The sequence below is a fragment of the Myxocyprinus asiaticus genome, chromosome 40 (genome assembly GCF_019703515.2).
Source record: "Myxocyprinus asiaticus isolate MX2 ecotype Aquarium Trade chromosome 40, UBuf_Myxa_2, whole genome shotgun sequence".
NCBI lineage: Eukaryota > Metazoa > Chordata > Actinopteri > Cypriniformes > Catostomidae > Myxocyprinus > Myxocyprinus asiaticus.
The window spans coordinates 25,005,078-25,029,620 of NC_059383.1; the positions used below are offsets into that span (position 1 = coordinate 25,005,078).

At 38.8% G+C, this 24,543-nt stretch overlaps 1 protein-coding gene and 1 pseudogene across 2 annotated transcripts; both read left to right on the plus strand.

Annotated features, from left to right (window-relative positions):
• The first annotated feature begins 1,191 nt into the window (after window positions 1-1,191).
• On the plus strand, window positions 1,192-2,007 carry LOC127430921 (odorant receptor 131-2-like; annotated as a pseudogene).
• An 8,321-nt stretch (window positions 2,008-10,328) lies between these two features.
• LOC127430731 (diablo IAP-binding mitochondrial protein-like) lies at window positions 10,329-15,486 on the plus strand. 2 transcript variants are annotated; one of them, XM_051680738.1, is made up of 6 exons: window positions 10,375-10,515; window positions 10,886-11,018; window positions 13,011-13,136; window positions 13,254-13,364; window positions 13,567-13,663; window positions 14,546-15,486. In XM_051680738.1, the coding sequence occupies exons 1-6, from the start codon at window positions 10,475-10,477 to the stop codon at window positions 14,746-14,748; spliced, it is 711 nt and encodes a 236-aa protein (XP_051536698.1). In that variant the 5' UTR covers window positions 10,375-10,474; the 3' UTR covers window positions 14,749-15,486. The 2 variants fall into 2 exon arrangements, with proteins under 2 accessions (XP_051536697.1, XP_051536698.1); XM_051680737.1 differs by lacking the exon at window positions 10,886-11,018 and having other exon boundaries at window positions 10,329-10,515.
• Window positions 15,487-24,543: the final 9,057 nt, after the last annotated feature.

Sequence of the window (24,543 nt, forward strand, 5' to 3'; positions counted from 1 at the left end):
CATGTACATTACCATGCACGATCATATTTTTTTTTATCAAGAAAATTCGTACTGGATCATCATTTCTTTTTTTCTAGTAAGACCTTTGATATTAGGGCAAAAATCATTCTTGATAATTTTTGTATTGTTTTCCTGTAAAAATATCTAAAAATCCTTAAAACAAGATCAGTTTGATTTATCTTGTTTTAGAAACAACACTGTATAAGATATTTATGTTTTTCAGAGAATGTATTTTTAACATGTGTATTTTGTTTTACTGTACTGGCAGAGTTTTTATAGTCAAAACAAGTGAAAAAAATCTACCAGTGCTGAAGAAGTAATCCAAAGTATTTAGAATACGTTACTGACCTTGAGTAATCTAGTGAAATACGTTACAAATTACATTTTACAGCATGTATTCTGTAATCTGTAGTGGAATACATTTCAAAAGTAACCCTCCCAACCCTGCTAAAATACTAATAAAAGGGCAAACAAGGTGAACACGCGAACATGCTCATAACTTTTGGCAACTCTATTACAGATTACACTTTGATATCAACACCATAGAGATCTATATAGCAACCAATTAACCAGATGTTCAAAGACAAAATGTCCAAGCTGGCTGCGCGCTAGTTTCTCTGGCGCATAAGGTAAATACATTTTACCAAAGTTTCACAGTGAAATGTCCAGTTAGGGGCACCAAAAGTGAGTGAAAAATTGTCATAATCAGACAAAGGTATTAAATGTGAATATTAGATGGAGGTTTTAATGAGTAAAACGTACCTCCTTACCTAAAACTTTATCCTAAACCTAACTAAGTGTTATAAAAGATAAATGAGGTAGACACAAACTAGACATCCTTACCCTTAACCAACACCTAAACCTAACCAATAAAAAACAATCCGAAAACTGATCACTACATAAATGGCAATTAAATACTGTATATTAACTCATCAAAAAGCAATCATCTTTTCTCACCCCCCCACCCCCAAATCCCCAAACCATTGGGACTCAATACGTACTTCATGACATGATTATGCCACGAGTTTAATAACATTTAAAATGTGATCTTCTGGCAGCACTCTGGTCATTCTCAAGACGAGCTACAAGATTTGCAGCTCTAAGGATTTTGTAGATTGCAGTATTACTCTGAGTTGGTGTGCATTGCAGCAGCTGTGGTCACTTTATCTTCATGTCTTTACCCCCCTGAAGATGGCTAATTTAAATGATTCAAAATCTAACCTTACTCAGACTGTATTGCTGGTGGATCGAGATATACCAGTGAAGACATTCTTGTCTGTGACCATGTGTGTTAGTTTCCACTACATTAACAGAGTCATGCTTTTCACCTTAAGGAAAAAGACTGTTTTTCTGGAGACATCGCTACATTCTGTTTGGTCACATGCTTTGGGTCGAAACAAATTTCTTTATGACTGTACTGTTGTTTGTGTGTGCCACGTGTAGGCTTATTATGAAGAAAAACATCTGTCTCATTCTGACTGTGACTTTATCAGCTGTCATACGTGTTTCTATTCTAAATCTGGCTTTAATGTCACTGGAAAGGTATGTGGACATCTGCATCCCTCTGAGGCATGCAGAAATCACAACCGATGATAGGTTTAATTCAACCCCTGTCCGACATGATTATTTTCTATACCAGTGATACAAATATGATGAATTTGTTCTGCTCAAGAACCACTCTTTTCAGGCTGCAGATATATAAGAAACTTGAAACAGCCTTCAATTGTATATATTATATGTCATACCAAAGCCAATAAGACTGTACTGTTTTACAGCCGAGTCTTAGTGCTTAATCCATTTTATTGGAAGTAAAATACGCTCATATCGACTATTTAACTTTTGTAAACTTAAGGTATTTTTTTGTATGTAGTCTTTGTAATGTTTCCTAAATGTCCAAGTCCTCTTATATATGGCATGAGGGATCAGGCCTTTAGCTGTTCATTTAAATATTACTTCACATGTGGTCTCAAAAAGCAAAACAGTTGTCATAGAGAAGCACTTTATTAGCAGGAGGATGAAAAATATTAGACACTAGCTAACTGATGTTAAACCTACTGAAAAGTTTCTCTAAAGGCTTTAGTAACTAATAATCATTGCTTTTTGTGATAAAGATTATTCTTTATAACTGCAAATATAAACGTGTGACTTGAAATGAGATATTATTTAACCACACTGAAATAACGGACCTTTGGCAAAACATGTCAGCATGTATGTAACAAACTTAAATGCTGATGTTTGCCAGTGCAAACCACCGAGTACGACCACAGATATGGGAAAACTGTTTTGTGATGGCTGCATTCATCGGTAAATACTTTTTGTGCCCTTTCGGTTTGTGCAATGTAAACATTCACAGTTTTCATTTAGATGGTTTTGAACTTATCATTTTGTACTATTCCATGGAAGATGTGACATTATATTTTGCTCCGAAGTGTGACAAAGCCTGTTATTGAGGTAATTTGCTGCCTCACAGCACATAAACTTACACAATTTAACACAAAGAACCTAAAATGTATACCTACTTTTTTCACTGAGATCCACCAGTATTCCACTAATGTGATTTCAAAATCCCTTCCTGCCTGGAAACATTAAAGGAATAGTTCACCCTCATTTGAACTCTGAAGGTCCAAATATCACAAAGACATCATAAATGTAAAAGACTCCAGTGGTTTAATCATTGTCTTCTGAAGCAATCCAATTGGCTTTGGGTAAGAACAGATAAAAATGATTCCTTGATCATTATTTCAAGCTCGATTACACTTCACTTCCTATAGCTTCATCTAGCACTCTGCACACGCATCAAGCTCTAGGAAGTGTAATCGAGCTTGAAATCATGAACGTGCCTAGAGACTGCGATGGCAAGATGTTGAGTGAAAAAGGAGTTATATTTTGGCCCTGGATACAGAACATTGTATCCAGGGTTTGAAATTAACACCCACCAACCCACCAAATGTGAAACAAAAAAAAAAAACAACAGCAGTGGCGGGTAACTCCTCTCTGGTTTGAGATGAGGGAAGGACCTAAATGCAGGAGCCAATTCAGTGTGCTTTTAACACAAAAAATAACAAAAACTACCCTGAAGGGGAAAAACACAGTCCAGGGTGACAAATCAGATGATAGTCTTGGCTGGAACAGGGCTGTAATCAGACAAACAGGACAGGAACCGACTGACAGACACCTAACAGGTAATAGTCCACAATTAGGGCTGTCAATCGATTACAATTTTTTATCGAATTAATTTGACATGGTATGCCGATTAATTAATCAAATTAATCGCAATTGATCGCATAAATTTGCTTAGAAAGCCCCTCAAATAACAATAATTCAATAAATAATGATTACTTATAAACAGTTAACTCATAAATAATATATATTATAAAAAATAATAGATAACTAAAATGCATTACATCATAAAAAAAGATGGTAATACTTTACAATAAGGTTCCATTTGTTAACATTAGTTAATAACATTAGTTAACATGAACTAACAATGCACAATTTTACAGCTTTTATTAATCTTAGTTCATGTTAATTTCTCAACTCAAAAGTTGTTTGTTAACATTAAACGCATTAACATGAACTTACAATCAACAGTTTTATTATTATTATTAACTAACATTAACAAAGATTAATAAATGCTGTAAACAATATATTGCTAACTGTTTGTTCATGATACCTAATGCATTAATTAATATTAACGAATAGAACCTTATTGTAAAATGTTACCAAAAACAAAATTCAAGTGGCTTTAGTGTGCAATATTTTGCTTATTTCCATATTATTGAACTTATGTCATCAGCCTATCATTGGCCTACAGTTCACACAATCCATTTTGCAATTGAATTTGTCAATCAGTCCGAGATATATTTATTATGATGGCTTTTCTAAGGACGCGTCAATGCACACCTGCGTCAGACGCTTTGAGCGTCTCATTTGCGTTGCATCATAAACAGTTTTTAGGTCACTGTGTCAAGTTAAACATAGTTTGAAGCTTAGAAAAACACGTCTTGAGATCCCTGTGTTCATATTTGCGTTCCATCAAGCTGTTTGAACGCAAGAACGTGTTTCATCTCGTTTTGTCTGCTGTTGGTGAGTGTGGGTTGTTCTCTGTAGAACCACGTTGCCCAAACAGCTGAAGTTTCGCTTACTGCCCCCTGGAGAAAACAGGTGGTACACCGAATTAATGCGTTAAATCGACAGCCCTATCCACAATAGAGAACTTGCACCAGACAGAGCACAAAGGTAGAAAGGGAGAGAAATCAGGAGGGTAACAAGGAAATAACGAGGAGGGCAGGTGAAAACAACCAACTAATAATCCGACAGATGACAAGGCAAACAAGAGGGCGGGGTTATCACTGAAGATAGAAATGAAGGCACAAGGAAATGAGAAAATACAAAACCAAGAGCATTCACATAACATGAGACAAAACACAAGTGTCTGGATTCAGCCACAGAGTAAATAAATCAAACCAAACGAAGAGGTCGAATCCAGACATAAGACATAAAACAGACATTGAACACGTACATATCAAGGCTCTGCCACAAAGAGAAAAAAAAAAAAAAAAAAAAAAAAAAACACAAAACTAAGGGAAGAACCCTGACAACTCTGTCACTCTTACCAGCCACTTTGGCATTTGACCTTTTCAAGGTTTTTCCTGCACTAAAAATTCTATGAATGTCTGGCAACTCGGAGCCGATGCCGAAGCAAATTTAATGGTATGCTGTTCATGCCTCTCATAATACACGCGCATCTATGTGGGGCAAATGAAACGTGCTTTCGTGGCGCGCAAACTGCCACAGTGCACATTATGCTGGGTGTTTACTGGCGCGTGGTGAGCAAAGTGAAGCAAGCGTTTTCAATTGACCCTTCGCTAAGCTCCACCCCCCTTGGTCATGGTTGCTCGCTCTGACAAGCTCTGCAGAACTTCCCATAGGAATTAATAGGAGATTGCAGTGAATGACGCAGTTTTTGGCAAAATATTCTTATAAACTGAATGTTAATATTTTTACATGGGCTGGTATGAAGAGTGACACTAATGCATATTTATCTGAAATTGTTAAATTACACAGTAATTTGATTAAAAACAAATCAAGGCAAATGATTATTACAATCACTTGAAAACACCTTAATTTAATGATTACACATCTAATAACATTAGCGTAAGTAAACAGTTGTTTATAACGTCTCATAACACACTCAGTTTGATGCTGTGAACTGTTTATTTACTATCACTTTTACTGTGACTTGAATCAAAACATATGAATTAACATTCAGTTATTAGTTTTAATTTAACTTGGAGCAAATGTTGGTGTCGTTGCAGATGTTATATTTTCATTTGAGAATGAGTTTGATCCATAGCATGCTCTTCTCCAGATTTAAAGACTTTAAAAAAAAAAAAAAAAAAAAAAAGATAGAAAAACACTCCGGGTATCTTCTCTGTCACTATTACAAATGACCCAGCAACAACTTGTTTTACAATTTTTTGATTTTGATAAAATCCTGCTTAAAAGTACTCATACACACACACACACACACACACCTCCCATAGGCTGTCCATGGAAAATAGCAATTGCGTGTCAGAGTGATGGCAGCAGGGCAAAAGTTGCTAAGACAGAATTGGTCAGAAGTGCTTTTAAGGCGGGGCTTAGCATTGGGTCAACTCATTTCAACGGGAGCCGAGTGCCATGTTCGTGAGGTGGATTCTCATTGGAATTAATTTAAAACAGTGGACATGCACTGTCAGCGTGCTCCAAAGAAAACTTGCGTGATTCAGTTGGGCTTTATGTAATATCAGGGTGGCCGGCAGAGATCTTAAAACTTGTGACCCATTTGAATTCTATAGAGAACATTCTAGTATAAAAGCTCTATACGGAGGGAATCAAACCCCTCAAACTGCTAAACATCCCCTTCATTATAAACAGCATTGATGAGGTAAAAAGGAAACAAATAATAGGCTACACATGACCAGTTTTTAAAATACACATCATCCTCACTTCAATATTTTGGTATTTGGTAATGTTTTTTTTTCCTGTACTAACTGGTAACTTCTATAGATTCATATTTAATCTAGAGCCAATATATTAGATTTTATTTTTATTACAACTGTAAAAGTTGTAGATAAAGGTTCCTAAATGTGTTTAGGCTATTGGAGTTTTTTTTTTTTTTTTTTAAATAAACACTATAGTTTAGTTTTTAGAAAAGACTATGTACCCTTGTTCAACAACTTTCATATTGGTAAGTACAATTTAGAATAAAGGGATTAAAACTTCCATGAATTTTGGAAAATTGACAGATTTTCCTCCTTTTCCAACTGTCCTTGTAATAGATATTCTAAAGGTGACTTAAATCATAAGTCCTGTGTCCTGCTAAACTATTATTGTTGTTCAAATAATGTCCAAACAAATGCATGCAGTTACAATTGTAAATGGGTTTTGGCTAGTGAAAATGTTGAGTGGCTAGTGACCTAGGAAACTACTAGCCACAGTGGCTGGTGAGCCAAAAAGTTAATTTCAAACTCTGATTGTATCTCTAGACACTACTGAATTGTTACCAACACCATCTGACTTTTCTCTCTTTGCCCTCAATGATACTTGCAAGGTGACCTCTTACTGCAGATTTTTATTTAGAAGGATTTTGTAGATTACAGTATTATTTAGTGTGCTATAGCAGCAGCTGTAGTCAACTCGATCTTCATTTCTTTACTCTTCAAAAAATTTCTAATTTAAATAATTCTACATCTAACCTCACTCAGACTTTATTGCTGGGGGATCAAGATCTGAGGACATTCTTGTCTGTGGCCTCATGTATTATCTTCCTCTGTCAATGGGGTCATGATTTTTACCATGAGGAAAAAGACTGTTTATCAGGAGACATCTTGCTATTCTGTTTGGTCACATGCAAGGACAGATTAAGAACTGAGAGGCCCATGGGCCGGTACAATATGGAGGCCCCCATGATGTGCCATGTGACTTCGTTTACCTTTATGCGCTACGGGACGCTTGCCAGATTTGGCTGGATTTTTCATATCGATGGAAGAAAAGTTGAGCAATGTCTTACACAGCCAGTTATATGTACTTTATTATGAACCGATCCAAAATCATGCATTATTTATTGGGGTGTGCACGGTATTCAAACACCAAAATCACTATTCAGTTATTCTGCAAATGTTTAGAGGTCTTTAACCCAATTTGAGTCCGATGGTACCCGACAAACTTAAAGGTTTTGGGCCAGGTTCGGGTCAGTTTTTCAAGTAGGCTATAGGGCGAGTTACGGGCTGCTCACACGTGTGTCAAGGCCATGTAAACACGCACTGAATGGACATGTTTGATCGTTGTGCCACAACTCAATGTTAAGTTTAAAAACTTTTGTGACTAAGCGTAGCGTTTGCTGCCTTATGAAAAGTGAATAGGTCTACTTTGTTGCAGGCAGTGACAGATTATTTTTGTTTCACTTCAAATGATAAAAATCACATTAAAGATCTATGTATTGGGATATTAAGGTTCATAGCCAGGGCCGGAGAAGATCGGGAGAATTCCCCCTTTCAACAGGTGAACTAATCATTTCTGTTTCTCATAATTTATCCTTTATCAATTTTTCCTTGTTGGTACTATAATCAAAGTTTGTGCAAGTAGACGTGTTGGGGGGGATTTGGCTATTGAAAATGTAACAATTTAATTCTGCTCAAATGAACGAAATGACTTAAAGATTTGTTCATTTTGCTGAACGAGACTCAATGGCAGTGTCTCGTTTGGAAGGATGCGTCCTCCGGAGTTCACATTTGTCAGCCGCATACGTCATCAAGGCTGTCCGTTTCATAAAAGTGAGTAGGACACTTCGAATGCGACCTTTCACGGGAATTCGGAGGATGCACGAGGTGTATCCTTCGTGGGCACTCATAACCCACAATTCTTTGCTTCAACGGAAATGTCAAAAAAAAAAAAAAAACACGACACCAATTTGCCCGTAAATATGATGTTCAAACAAAAGGAATGTTAATTCCTAAATTGAAGTACCTCAGTAGATGGCTGCAGAGTATATAGTATGTATAATTATTTTATTTTATTAAAATAAGTATTAGACTAAAAGTACAACTGTTAAATCTGTTTTCTTTTCACTTCACATCATAACGCTCCTAAAACGTACCTCATGCATTCCCTTCCAGAGGGACTTTGCTCCCTTATCACTCAAAGCGCTCGCGCTTGTTAAAGAGTGGCGTGCTGTCAAAGCAACCATGTTACGTTCCGTTTCCCCTACAAAGAACTTCTCGTTTAAAAGAGACTTGTTTAGAGAAGGACACTCGGTATACCGCCGCCTTCCAAACGAGAGACAGCCAAAGATTCAAGTCAGTAAAATGTTCCGTTCTTACCATCACTACTCTCCCAACGAGTCTTCTTCGTTAGGCATGTCTCCCACAGTGCCATCTAGCGGACATTAATAATGGCAACGCAACAGTATTATCAACATAATAGACCAACACTAGACCGGCTGTACACTGATTGGCAATCACATTGTTAATCTAAAAAAAAAAAACAGGTGAGACGGTCTGTTATGCTACATGAAAACCATGTATTTCCAATAGGACTCAAAAGAATCAAGTGAAATGGTATGAATTATTTTGTAGAGAAATTTCTGGTATTTCATGCTTAATGCCTGAATTAACAGAATGGTCATCGTGGGGGTTCCCGTAGCTCAGCTGGTAGGTAGACAAAATCTTGAGGAATTATAAATACAAGAATTCACTTGGCATCTGTGATGTGTTCAGCCTCTATTAGGCCCACAAATTGACATACTAGACATGACACCATACTAAAACTTTGTGACTTACAGATAAAACTCTTCTGCAACCTGAAAACTCCAGAGTATCATGACAAACACCCCCATCTGGACTCCCCTGCCTCATAGTTAGTGACCACGTTAATTATTGTTCACTTTTTAGACTGGCAGTTCTGTTTGTCTTTAGGATAGTTTGGGAATAGGTCAGAAACACTGACAGAGACTTCCAACACAGATCATGCTAATAGTCCTCCAGAGCTGCTCTCATTCACAGCAAAAACATATGTTATTGAGAGCTTAATCAAGACTTTTCATGGTCAAGACTATTTGCTATTTAAAGGGGGAAAAAAAACATCTGGATAGAAAGCTCATATTCAGACTTGGGTTGAATGTGACTACAGCTGGGGCTGTTCAACTGAGTTGTAATTCAGTGAATGTGACTCATCAGAATGAACAAGACTTTATATTAAATATTAATTTTCTTCCTCCCTTTTGGAAATAATTTATATAATTTTCGTTCATAACTGTCTTGTGTACGTCTTCAGATAAAAATAATGAAATTAGCTAACACTCAAATCACGACATTTCATGAAAAGCATGTAACATTGAGGCAGTTTGCAAAAATAGTTTAAACAAAGTACAATTCATTTAAAGTGTTAACATATTAGCAATGAATGCAATGGTATTCAGGTCATACAGTAGATGACAGGAGTTTCATCACACAACAGAACGTACCTGTAAAACAGGATGTTTGAATCACATCAGCACCATCGGGTTGGCTTTCCTGAAAGATGTGTTTTTTAAATACAATAGGCAGAACTTTATACACTCATTGTGACCTGCAAGTATAACATAACATAATTAACAGATAAAGAACGGGCAAGGAGGTGGCTGGAACAGGCTGAACAATAAACAAAGTTTAAAAAGAAACTCAACATAAACAGACACACATGCAACGCTGACGCGTGCGTCTCTCTCCCGAGCCTCCAGCGCCCCTTTATCACCTCTCCCACTAGTCAGCCGATTCAGCGCCGACCATGCACCATCATGGCCTGGCCACGCCCTCCTCCTCGTCACAATTATATAATATATATATATATATATATATATATATATATATATATATATATATATATATATATATATATAAAATAATGTAGATACTGAATGCTTTATGACTCAAGTCTGTAACTAAAACTGTTTGTCATATAGGCAAACAAAAAAACAAAACAAAAAAACAGATCAGTCAAGTCAATTACTCCATTAAAAAGCAAAAACCTCAGTTACATAATACTGATGTTTGTTCTTGCAATGGTGGTCAAATGTTAAATTATCTGTCTAATATTACAATTTGTTTTACTTAATCACCACATCATTCATTAATATAGTGACAACAGTAAATAATAATAATAATACATTAAATACAATTATAAAAGAAAAAATATTTTATTAAATTACAAAATAAAACACAAAAATAACTGGAATACAAAAACGTAAAGCGCAGCATATTCATAAGGCACCTTGTTATTATAAAGGACCTGAGGATGTAGTTCTGCTTCGTCGTTTGCAACCCGCCAAAAAACGAAGAGAAGAAGAAGAGGAGGAAGAAGAGGAAGAAGAAGAAGAAGAAGAAGAAGAAGAAGTTCTGCTTCGTTCAGCAGGGGGCGTTTGTCATGTCTGACAACTTCCTTCATCAGATCAAGCATGGCGGCGTACAAAAGAAAATTGGTAGCTGCTGGACTGAGGTTGAGTATAATATATTTAGCTGTCTCATGTTAAGATTATTTCATTATCCAGACGTATCCTTTCGTGTAGCCTAAATGTTATTTCTGTACAATCATCAACAAAGGCACGATAGTTTGCCATTGAGCACGTCTGTTTGCGTAGTAGAATCACTCAGGCGCTATAAGATGTTATACAGTACTAGTAGATGAATTAGCCTGTTGCTTAAATGTCCTACTATAACTTTCGAAGAACTCCTAGTTATTTCAGTTTATCGCAATTTAATGTCATGCATGAAGTGTTGCCAGATTAAACTGTCTTTCTTGAATTGAGTGTCTGAGAGTGATAGATCATGAGATGTTTACACAAACATTGTCTTCATGTCTGATGTAGTTGGGCAGCTTCCTTGATGAACAGGAGCGCCTGTCAGACCCGCCGTAGACTTGCTGTGCTGCCCACAATCATAAGGAAGAACTGGATGACATTGAGTGTCACAGGTGCTCTGTGTGCTGTTCCTTTCACCCAGGTCTGAACCATGACATTGTGATTGGAATATTATGCACTGTTTTATAGTCTCCTAAAATTTAAACATTTAGAAAAAAAAAAGAAAAAAACCTATGTCCACCATATTGTCATATGTGGATGATAGTGCTACAGTTAAAGAGTTATTTGAATTTTTCTTTAACTTTTTTATAGGAATCATTCACCCAAAAACAATTAAATATAAAATATAATATCAGACATTTTCATAATCATTTGTTATCATGTATAATGTAGCCTACTGTTTAAATGAAATGTAAATTAATACACTTAAGCAATGCAAGTATTGCCATTTTCCTCTTGAAATATTCTTAGTTCAGTGTATTTTAATTAGGCAAAGTACCAATTTGTGAATTGTGTATAGAAAATACATATTTGAGTTCATTAAAACTTTACATTGTGGATTGTGGGATATTTCTGACCTTTGGACTTTTGTTTTTATTTGAAATTAAGTCAAATCATAACACGGTGTGTAAACACAGTCCATAACATACCGTTTACCTGGTGATGGTGAGATGTCAGGTGAATGTGCCTTCGTGCTTTCCCAGCGATCACTGACGTAATTATAGGTTGGAATGAAACGAGACTGGTAGATCAACTGTGCTTGTTGTCATCTTGTACTTTAACACACTATCAGGGTATATGCAGAATACATATTGTCCATTTATAAAGAAACACTCCAACACTGATTATATTATCTTTACATGAAAGGAAGTGAGGGATGCGCGTCTGTGTAGTTCTTCTGTGTTGCAGACAAGATGTGACATGCAGTGTTGCCATACTAGTTTGATGATTTCCAGCCCAATGATTGTTCATAACCTGCGTGTATGTATAACAATCTGTCTAAATAGCATATATGAAAATCAAGAGCATATAAACCATAATACCAAAACATAATATTTACAACCTTAACGACACAATTAAGTAACAAAATGAAGTTTCAAAAACCTTTCCTTTTACCTTTTTTTTTTCTTATTCACAAAAACAGACAATTACACATGCACAGGTTTATCAAGAAGACAAATAATAAAGTATGTTGTTGTGCTACGATTTATGTTTTTGCAAATAAAGATTATATGTAATCTGTCTTACCTTTTAACGCTGTAATGGCTCATTCAAAATTCCATCTTGAACATGCTTGACAGCTGTCAGGAAGGATGAAACACTGATGTTTATCCATATTGTGTTCAGGCCTGTGCACATATCCAAAGTGGAGCGGCACCGTGTCACTTGTGAAAATGCTCTGTCCTCATTAATAGATGTAGGAAGAGTACAGTAAGCAACATAATCACCTTGAGTGCTAAAATCTCGAAATATCTTGCAGTGGTCTCATCCAGCATCATTAAGCTTCTAGCCAAAAGGCATCTCAGGTGAAATTTCTCCATTGGGTTGCAAGAGCATCAAATATGCATGAGAAAAATGCCACAGATAAGTACTGGCATTTATCATGACTTGAGATTCAGAGTCATTTTACCATGTTCGACATGTTCTCTTGCATTTTCTACCACTTTTTCGTTGCTTAGATTGCCCAACTTCTATCGCTAAAATCCACGAACAACCCCTGCAGGTCGTGAACTTACTGGTGCTTGTGGCAATACATAGCTCCTCTGAAAAAAATTTAACATAATTTATGTCAGTCAGTGTTTTGGCAATTTGATTTACTGATTGTGTTATTTGCTCACCTTCATGTCACTCCAAACCTGTAAGCTTTTATAACTTTCAGGTAGCACAAAAGGAGAAATTTTGAATACTTTTTTACGCAGCTCTTTTAACAGAAGTGGTCACTTTGAACATATGTACTGTGATGTTACTGTATGTGGAAAAGAAGTGCGTGAAGCTGCTTACAAATTTCTTCTTTTAGTGTTTCACTGGAAAAGTAGCAGTGTACGGTTTTGGAACAACATGAGGGGGAATAAATATTACAGTATTTAAATTTTCGTATTAACTGTTCGTTTAATCTCTGTTTTCTCTTGTTTAGAAACCAGAATTTCTGTCCCATAAAGACTTGGTACGAAGAGCATCATCTCTGGTCACGGACAGTGCTAATACTTACCTTTCACAAACCACTTTAGCTCTGCTTGATTCTCTTACAGGTTATACTAAGGTAATCCCAACTATTGGAACAGTGGATTGATGCGTTTGTTTTCATGTCTGAAATGTTAACTACAATCCTACTCTCAAAGCTGTTCAGGAAAAAGTCTTGACAACATGTCTTTTCTAGGCTATAAACAACCTTGTGACATTGCACAAGCAATACGTGGCGTCTATCAGCAAACTTACTCCTGCAGAGGAGGATGCTGTCTGGCAAGTCATTCTTCTTCAACGTCAGGAGGTAATGACTTGGAAACACCGGACAAAGTTTACTGGCAGCGAGTTCATGATCACAAGCTTTTAAACGAGGGTTACCATTATCCAAAGATGGTAGCCATATATTTGTGGCATTATGATCAAATACATTTATTGTTAAAATTGTTACATTTTTAAAACTTTTCCTTTGCTCAGACTGACTGTGAAGTTGTTCTTCATTTAATTAGGTAATTGAAAGGCAAAAGGATTGCAAACGATTTGAATCTTGCTGGATGACTGCCATCAATCTCTCAGAGTTGGCCGCAGAGGCAGCCTTCAATGCGGGTAGGTTGTGGGTGTTAAAGATGCCGTTACACAACTAATTACAGTCTGGTCAGCCTTGCAGACACCAATCAGAGCACTTGCCTGCAATGGGCATTTAAAGAGATAGTTCACCCAAAAATGAAAATCCTCTCATCATTTATTCACCCCCATGCCATCTCAGATGTGTATGACTTTCTTTCTTCTGCAGAACACAAACAACATTTTTTAGAAGAATATTTCTGCTCTGTAGGTCCGTACAATGCAAGTGAATGGTGACCAGCACCCAAAAGGTCCAAAAAGGACATACAGCATAAAAGTAATCCAAACGACAGTGGTTAAATCCATATCTTCTGAAGCGATATGAGAGGTGTGGGTGAGAAAAAGATCACTATTTAAGTCCTTTTTTTACTGTAAATCTACACTTTCACTTCCACATTCTGTTGTGGAAATTACTTTCATATTCAGCCACCAACTGGTTTGGGCTGGTCAAAGGTGGAAATTTATAGTAAAAAAGGACTTAATAATTCTCAACCATACCTGTCATATTGCTTCAGAAGATATTTAACCACTGGAGACATATGGATTACTTTTATGCTGCCTTTTATGTCCTTTTTGGATCTTCTGAGTTCTGGTCACCATTCACTTGCATTGTGAGGACCAACAGAACTCAGATATTCTTCTAAAAATCTTTTGTTTGTGTGTGTTCAGCAGAAGAAGGAAAGTCTTACACATCTGGGATGGTATGAGTGTGAGTAAGTGATGAGAGAATTTTAATTTTTTGGTGAACTATCCCTTTAAGACAGAGGTAAGTGAAAGTGGAACATACTTCCATCTCATGGTCACTCGTTGTATTGCAGTTTTGGCAAAATGATGTCATAGCCTAACCATGTCTTTGCTCTCTAGGGGCTGACCAAGCTTCTGTGACAGCACAGAGCAGTCTACAGGTGGCACAGTCCCAAGTGGAACATGTTCGGCAGCTATCAATAGAGGCTGAGAAAGCACTCAAAGACTCTAAAGCTGAAGATAGTGAGAGGCTTCAAAAGGTCCTCAGCACTGCAATGAAGGAGGATGAAGACATTCCAGATGCATATCTACGAGAGGACTAGTTAGATTAAGAACTTATGCACAGTTGCTGTGTTTAAATACACATTTACAGTATTGTGACCACTCCAACACCAAGACCTACACCACTACCATCTGAAACACTGAATCCTAACTTCAGTTATTTATTGTGTCCAACTTATAGAAGTGGCTCTAGAAAAGTGCTGTGAAATGTGCATCTTAAGTGGCTACAAGAATTAAAATCCAAACTAAAGGGTGTGAAAAGGGGAGATGATAAGTAAAGAATTTGGCGACTTCCAACATCAGGTGCTTTAGTTTGTAATGTATTTTGAAAAGAAATAGTTTTATAAATTTGCTGAATTCTCTGATTTTGTGCATTATTGTAAGCTCAATATACTTAATGAGACTATAATAATTACAGATAGACACAAGCCAACTGTGTTTTTTTGTTTTTTGTTTTTTGTTTTTAAATGTAAGGGTTTCTGTTCCTTTTGGGTCTATACTTACTATGTATGATTTGCTTTTTAAGATTAATTTATATTGTTAAATTCTGAATGCATGCCTTTCCTGTTTTGGTGGGATATGCTTTTAAGATTATGGATTAAGATTTTTTTAAATTTATGATAGATTACAAAACAAAACTTTGTAATAAATTTAAGCAATGTTTAATGCTAAAAAATATTTGTCTTCATTTTCCATGCCTTTGTTACAGTATATACTGTACATTAGAGTCCATCAGTAAATTATACTTTAAGTAATCAATAAAAATGCATTGTAAAGGCTTTTCTTTTAGATCTACATTTGCAATTGCACTAAAATATAAATTCCCTTATTTCTATTTCCTTCATTCTGTATTACCATTCTAACAAAAGTAATTCATCTCTTATCAGTCTTATTTTTCAGTGTCAACATGAAAGAGCATGTACAACACTGATGTCTAGCTCTCCTTATCTCCACCTGTTGTTTCCTGTGTTCTGGTTTGAAGGGCCCGTTACCAGCTAATCCATCACATCACTAGAGATGTCAGTCTGCCTTTGTGCTGGCCAGAGCTGTCTCTTTGTCTTTTCACCTAGCACACTTTTCCAGTCAACCCCTCAGAACCAAGGTCATTTGTGTCATTCCTTCATCCTGTCACATGGTAATTTTCCAACAGAGCTGATGATAATGACTAAATAACTTTTAAATACAATAAGAATAACAGCTCAATGATTATGTGTGATCAAAAGCCCCCTTAATGTAAGATGATTTTTTTTTTCTTCTGATCCCTAATACAAAATCCCTATTCCTTAAGGTGGGCGTTTAGCCCTGTTATACCCTAATATATAATAACAGTCAGAACCAGGACCAGAAACAAGAACTTTGTTGACTATCACCTTCAACAAAACTGAAAATCTTATCTGTCTGGGAGTATATGTAATAGTTGCAGGGACTAAAAAAAAAAACTGTTAAAATGTTTAAAAATATATATATTAAATGGTAATGTAAATGACCTCAAATTTGACCTTTTGTTACTGTATGCGACAACCTCATGGATCAGGTCAACTCAGCGCATGGGGGGGAAAAAACAGTGATGAGGCATAAATGAGTTGGCATAACATGTTCATGCACCATTTGGGAGTCTTGTATGTGTTTGTATGATAGACAAATAGAGTGACAGTGGGCTGTTCACACATAGGTCATGCATCAGTTGTCTAAATGTGAGAACCCTGACCACACCAATAGGAATGTGCTCTTTCTTGGACAAAGTGCACAACTTTTGTCTCAGTTGTATTTTTCCAACTAGAGCTGTGGTCTGACTAAAGAAGGTATTTTTTGTGATATGCCTGTTATTAACAGACATTGTTTGGATAAGAACTACACATTTCTATTTGAGTGTTACCATTAATGCAACCAGTACACCTTCTCTGGTGATGGTTTTCAGCCAACAGAGGGTGCTCTAGGACAAATTACTCAGTTGACTTAGTGGTTTTAAGAGTAACACATCTCTGGCATGAAAAATGTTTATCTATGACAGTTTGTTAATTTAACAATCATATTCAATTGCATTCAGAGCTGTTGGATATTCTTAAATTTGTCTAAAATATGTATAATTTAGTGGTCTACTGCCATGATCAAGTCATCATGATCCAAAATCTGTTAAGCAGTTGCTTGGCAGTTAGTTAGTTAGTACAAGGGGTTGGTCCATAGATAGAGTGTTGCCTCCAAATACCAATTTTAAGGGCACTGAAATCTTCAATAGAAATTGCTTGTTAAATGGACAAAATAAACATTGCAATGGTTTATATAACTCATCCTATCAATATCTGCCCACTGCGACCAGTTTCATGGCAACATGGTTTAGACCCTGGATTTCCAACATTCTGGGATAAGAAGTTCACTAACATGCCAACGTTGACAACACTAAAGTAATTTGGGTTTGCTGGACTCATCAAAGGAAACCCCATAGTCGGCACTGACTACAAACATTTAGTTTTTGATCTAGCACGCTGTATTTATAAAATAAAAGATGTGTTTACTGCACCGAAAATAAAAGAGTAAGAATAAAAGAATACTTTACATTGAGTGATGGAGGGGGAAAACACAAAAATGAGATTGAGAGCACAAATCAAAACACATGGATAAACAGCTCTTCACAAAACATGCTCCTCTGCATTTCACTCTTCAGCCTTCATTAGACATCCTCCATTCCCTGCAACTCTTCAGTGCTGGGTACTGGCATGCTATATGGTGACATTCCACACATGATTTATTTTCTGAGGGGAGCTGTTTAATGTTACTTGTCTAGGAAATGTTTAAAACTGCAGCTTGAAGAAATATTGTAGTGTATTTACTTGAATAAACTATAGTGACTCTGCACTGAGGGAGTTAAGTCAGAACGTGCTGGTACAAAAGAGAGCGCAACAAACATCTTTTAAGGGTCCTTGAGGACTCATGCAACATTCCTGTAGCAGGCAACACCCTCAGTGCACGTCCTGATTTTGGAAAAAGCAAGGGTGAGAAATATCATTTTTAGAGGGTAAAATATACAAAATCTGATTTTTCATCAAAATCTGAGTGTTTAGATTTAGAACAGTTTTGCAGGCTCTTGAATGCTTGGATATTTAATACCTGATAAATGACAAAAACATTTTTGAAAGAGTTTGAAATGACAGGTTTGAGCATTTACACCTCAAGAGCTCTAAAGTATGTCTATTTGTTATGGTTTCAAGACAACCTCTGTGGCAAGATGAGGAGTAGATCAATTGCACTATCACTTGAGTCCGGGATGCATTACCATTTGAATGTTACTTTGGCATCACACCATTAGAGACACAAAACCTCTTTGAGGGAAGCTTGTCCAATAACCAGCTTAAAGGTTTTTGTTTATATCTAATAAAAATACCTCTAAATTAGAGACTGTAATCATACTGTGTTTTTCTATTCATATTGTGCAGTAAAATCAGAAACAGAAGTTTGACATTTCTTTAGCTGAAATCGTCTGTGCTTACCGAAATTTCAAACACTGCCTACCCAGTGGCCAAAGCGGTTACTGTTGTTGGGAATTTGGGCACATGTGAGCTCCATTTTCTGGGAGTAATGTCCACAGAGGGGTGCCAAAAGCAAGTTGTGAAGCACGTTGTTATCAGCTGTGCAGGCAGTAATACAGTCAAGTGTACTGCGTGTTTTATAAACTGAATCCACCAACCCAAATCCCAAACCTAAACCTAACCATAAGTGGAGTAAAAATGTAATGTTAGAGGGGAAAATACAACCTCCGAATCACGCATGTCACTGATCACGCAAATATGATCACTTCCTTGTTCTAGCACCGTATCCGAACCTGGGTCTCCCACACTGCTGATAAAATGTGCTTCCAGTAGTGCCACAGGGGAAGGTAAATGTGCTGAAGCTGATGCAAACATGTCTGATAGGAGATCACGCTTGTCAGTAACCACGTTTACATGCACTTAAGAAACGGTTTATTCCAGGGTTTTAGCAGAAAGCGGTGTTCTGAAACGCCATGTAAACAAGAACACTGATTTTCTTACACCATTTAAGGGATTAAGAGAAAGCGGTTTAACACACCTAGGTTCCTCTCGGAAAACGTGGCTTAATTTGGCCATATCCTATGTTTGTTATTTACACAAGTGTTGTGGGGAAATCACGTTGCTGTGGAGAAAGCAGGTTACTGAATGAGGCGCATATACTGTATACGGGAGTAAAGAGTACACCACTTATACAGTGCATGTAAATCAGAACGCTGTTTTCTCGCAATAACCCGCTTTCTCGCAATAAGCCACTTTCTGGTGTACATGTAAGCGTGAGCCGTATAATGTGGCCGATCCTAGGGTACCGGAAGAATCGGAATCAACATGTCAGCCTCCCATGTTATCATGTTGATTTAACACAGTTGTATAATCAGGCTGTGAATATTTCAAGTGAAAACATTTTGTACAAAATGTCTGTGGAGGCGAGGGCGTGGTCGAGTGTTTGTCTGGGGAGAGAGGAACAGTAAGGGTTTCCACCTGAGATGAATAATTGGTAATTGCTGGCAATTGCTTTTTCTTTGTTAACAGTGAGAGACGGGGGAAATAAAAGGGGCCAGACCTCAAAGTGAGAGAGGGCCGAGCCTGCACATGTGTGTGTGTTATTGCAGCCATCGTTTGAGTGTATATCTGAAGCTTCACCGTTATGCAATAAAGCAAATGTGTTTGTGTGTAAATAAATTTACCTTTGAGTTGGATTCACCATCTCCCGCTTCCTCATTCCTCGAACCTTTGTTACACTGGTGCTGAAACCCGGGAATAGAGGAAGGATACGCTGTCATGGGGTCGACGGTGCTGGACGAAGTCTTCAGGTACCTTGCCAGCATCCACCAGGGCCAATACCAGGCCCTCATAGAGCTTCAGAGAGAGCAGCAACAGTGCTTTGAGGTGCTCCTTTGGGCCCAGGAGGAGGACCGGCGGGTGCTGCGAAGCTTAGTACCCCAGTAGAGTGGGTCCAGTGCCACCTACCAGCGTCGCTGGATGAAGTGATCCAGCTGGCGGAAGACCATCTAACAGCGTATCCGGGGGCCTAATGTCTCCTCCCCTGTACTCTCTCCCCCTTTCCTTCCTTCTGTCCTGTTCCATTTCCCTGGAAATGGGGGAACATTCCCCCAAGACCAGCTCCCCAGTCATGGGGGTCCTCTGCTTCCCCAAACCCCAACTCTTCCCTCTCTTCATCTCAGGTGAAGGAGTCTGCTGCCACAAGTGTGGGTGGGAGGCTTGGTCTCCTGGAGTTGCGGGAGCTGGGTCATGGTTGAGAGCAGTGCAGGTAATGGAGGTGGGGGCCTTGATCCGGATCCCTGACACCCCACAGACCACCCAGAGCGAGCAGGGATGTACCAAATACCGTGAGTATTGAGGGGGTACATACCAAGCCAAGGTGGATTCAGGTCGTAATCAAACCTCCATTCATCAATGCTTGGTTCAAAATGGGGCATTGGAGGCAAATAATCAGGTGAATGTGAGGTGTGTGCATGGAGATATTCATGATTATCGTTTAGTGACTATCATGGTAATATTCCAGGGACAAAAGTATAATATTGAGGCGGTGGTTGGTCCTCGCCTCACCCCATCCGCTAATTTTGGGAACTAATTGGCTGGCTTTTCGATCAATATTGAAGGAGTTGTGTGTGGATGGGTCCTGTGAGAAAGTAAATTGGTGTGGGATGTGTGAAGCGCTGGCTGGGGAGTTGTGGCCTGGGCCATCTGCGTCTGCTCCGTGTAAGGCTGACACTGGGGAAGGGGAGGTGTCCTCCTCCCCTGCCCTTAGGGAATTCCTGGTAGGGGATTTCCTGCTAGAGCAGTCGTGAGATGAAACCCTGCAGCACACGTTTGATCAAGTGAAAGTGATTGATGGTCATTGTCTCCAGCCGGGCATCACACTCACATATCCATATTTTTCAATTATAAAAGATCAGTTGTATAGAGTGACACAGGACACTCGGACATATGAAAATACAACCCAGTTGTTGATACCAAAGAGCTGTCAGGGAAATGTGATTTTAGACAGCTCATCATAATCCGATAGCAGGTCACTTGGGACAGGGGAAAACACTAAGCCATCTCATGGCCCGTTTCTATTGGAGGGGAATTCACGGGGATGTTAGCTGGTGGTGTGCGGCATGCCGTAAATGTCAGCTGGTGAATCTGCTGGCCGCTCCAAAAGCACCATTGCACCCCCTTCCATTGATCGAGGTTACTTTTGAACTAATTGGCACGTCTTGGGGTCATTAGAATGGACAGCATGCGGGCATCGCTTTGCATCCTGGTGGATTAAACAATGCGATATCCAGAAGCAGTGTCGCTGTGCAACATCTCAGCATGTAGTGTTGCGGAGGCACTCTCCAAAATTATCTCCTGAGTGGGGATTCCGAAAGAAATCCTCACTGATCAGGGCACGACTTTTTGAGGTGGGTCAAAATGATTGGGTAATAAATAGATTCGGACAAGCGTGTACCATCCACAAATGGACGGCTTGGTCGAACGATTTAATAAGACCTTAAAGAATATGATTCGTAAGTTTGTGCACGAAGATGCTCGGAATTAGGATAAGTGTCTCGAACCCCTGTTATTTGCAGTGCGAGAGGTCCCGCAAGCCTCCATGGGGTATTCCCCGTTTGAATTGTTATATGGGTGTAAGCCCCATGGTGTGTTAGACATTATTAAGGAAAATTGGGAGGAGGGACCTTCACAGAGCAAAAATGAAATTCAATACGTTCTTGACCTGAGAGCAAAACTACACTCATTGGGGCATCTATCACAGGAGAATTTGCTACAGGTGCAAGAATGTCAGTCCCAGCTTTATAACAGGGGAGCTTGGATACAGGAGTTTGCACAGGGAGATAAAGTACTTATATTGTTGCCCACATCGAGCTTGAAGTTACTCGAAGTGGCAAGGGCCCTTTGAGGTCACACGGCAAGTTGGGGAAGTCGATTATTAGGTAGTGCGTACGGATAGGGGCAGGGCACGTCAGATTTACCACCTCAACCCACCACAACGTACAGAGGTCGCCAGGTTGCAAAATAATTTCTCTGACGTGTTCTCTCCTCTCCCCGGCCGCACTAATCTCATAAAACACCACTTCGAGACAACCCCAGGGGTAGTGGTATGTAGTCGTCCCTACCTCTTACCTGAACACAAGAAACAGGTAGTATGGGAAGAATTAAAGGCCATGCTCGATATGGGGGTAATAGAAGAATCCCACAATGATTGGGCCAGCCCGGTGGTTCTGGTACCTAAGAGCGATGGCTCGGTCCGGTTCTGTGTGGATTATAGGAAAGTTAACACGGTGTCAAAATTTGATGCTTATCCAATGCCTCATGTTGACAAGCTGCTAGATCGGTTGGGCATAGCCCGCTTTTATTCGACATTGGATTTAACAAAGGGATATTTGCAGATCCCCTTAATGCCGATGTCCCGTGAAAAAACGGCCTTCTCCACACTGTTTGGTTTGTTTGGGGCCCCAGCTACGTTTCAGAGTCTTATGGACAGGGTCCTCAGACCGCACGCTGTGTGTGCCGCTGCCTATTTGGATAATATCATTATTTATAGTAATGATTGGCAGCGGCACATGCAGCATCTGGGGGCTGTCCTGAGATCGCTGCGATGAGCGGGGCTCACAGCAAACCCGAAGAAGTACATAATTGGCCAGGTGGAGGTAGGGTATCTGGGGTTTCACTTGGGTCATGGTCAGGTGTGGCCCCAAACTGATAAAACCGCAGTGATTGCGACCGGCCCGAGACCCAAGATCAAAAAGGAGGTGAGACATTTCCTGGGGCTGGCTGGCTATTATCGAAGGTTTGTGCCTAATTATTCAGACGTCACCAGCCCACTGACTGATCTCACTAAAAAGGGAGCTCCAGACCCAGTCCAGTGGACGGAGCCCTGCCAACAAGCATTCATGCAGGTAAAGGCTGCACTCTGTGGTGGGCCACTTCTGCATTTCCCTGACTTCTCTCTTGCTTTTGTTTTGCAGACGGACGCATCAGACAGGGGGCTGGGTACGGTACTGTACCGGGAGGAGCGCCCGGTGCTGTACATTATTCGGAAGCTCTCTATGAGAGAGACAAAGTACAGCACCATAGAGAAGGAGTGCTTGGCCATTGGGAGGTCCTCACACTCCGCTACTATTTGTTGGGAGGAGCATTCACCCTCTGTTCGAACCATGCCCCGCTCCAGTGGCTCCACTGCATGAAGGATGCCAATGCCTGGATCACCCGTTGGTATCTGGCACTCCAGCCGTTTAAGTTCGAAGTGGTCCACAGGCTGAGGGCGCAGATGGCTGTTGCGGACTTCCTCTCCAGACAGGTGGGGTGGGCTGGCCGGACAGTTCCCCCAGCCTGAGTCAGGCGGTGGGGGTATGTGGAGGTGAGGACATGGTCGAGCGTTCATCTAGGGAGAGAGGAAGCGGTAAGGGTTTTCACCTGAGATGAATTGCTGGTAATTGCTTTTTCTTCGTTCACAGTGAAAGATGGGGGAAATAAAAGGGGCCAGACCTCAGAGTGAGAGAGAGAGAGCCGAACCTGCACATGTGTGTGTGTGTGTGTGTGTGTGTGTGTGTGTGTGTGTGTGTGTCAGTGCAGCCATCGTTTGAGTTTGAGTGTATGTCTGAATCTTCACCATTATGCAGTAAAGCAAACGTGTTTGTGTGTAAATAAATTTACCTTTGAGTTGGATTCGCTGTCTCCCGCTTCCTTATTCCTCGAATCTTTGTTACAATGTCAACATTAAATATTCAACAATAAATATTCACCTTCGAAAAATAAAAAGTTAAAAAATATTTTTAAATGTTTTTGTTTTTTAATTCCATCTTTATTATTTGAAAGGTAATGTCGGTTATTATATTTCACTTTACAAATTTGGCTCTTAAATTTCTGTGGTTCAAATTTGAAAATCATAATTTTGAAACTGAAATTTGGAAGGTAAATATTTACTACTGAATTTTTAATGTTTAAAATTTTTTATAAAATATTTTTCGTTGAAATATTCACAGCATAAATACACTGTACAGCCTTGTAAAATTGCAGTCCTCAAAAATGCAATCACAGTTAATACAATGCAGGTTTTTGTTACAATTCAGTGTGCTTTTTTTGATACAGAGTCATTTGTCATAAATATACTTCATGACTAATGTATCTCCACATTGGTATCAAAAGTCAAACATCCAGACAGAAAGAAAAAAAAACTGACACTTTATTGATCCCCTGACACATTATGAAAAACTGTGGAATTTACATCAGAAATAAATTGTAGATCATCATAAAGTTGTCAGTCACCCAGTGAGTAAGTCCTTCTTGAATTTTTTAATCACTTTGAGTACCTCATAAATAGTCCCCTTCTCTTTGCCAGGTGAGAGTGTGTGCCCGGTTTTCTTTCACTGTTTTTCTACTTTTCCAATTTAACACATGGCGAAAGAGCCATTAGCCAAAAATGCTCAAGAATAATTCCAGACCAAACCCTAAGGTGAAACACTGGCATATATTTAAAGCATTTGAAGAAAACATGGACTGTACATAAAGTCCCTCCAGAATATTCATTTCCAATAGGCATCACTCACACTGAAAAGCCAAACTTTGCCTGCCTAATGACAAAAAAAAAAAAAAAAAAAAAAAAAAAAAAAAAGAGAGAGAGAGAGAGAATGCATTGTTCGGTTCATGGATTGTCTTGGGGGAAAAAAAGAGTAAACAAACAACAAAAAGGGGATTTAGTATTTAGCTGGACATGGATAATGATGAACCAGAGACTTTGTAAGCTAAACCTTCTGGGTGCAGATGGACAAAACCTTTGCTCAGTGGATTTGGTCTCTTATTGGA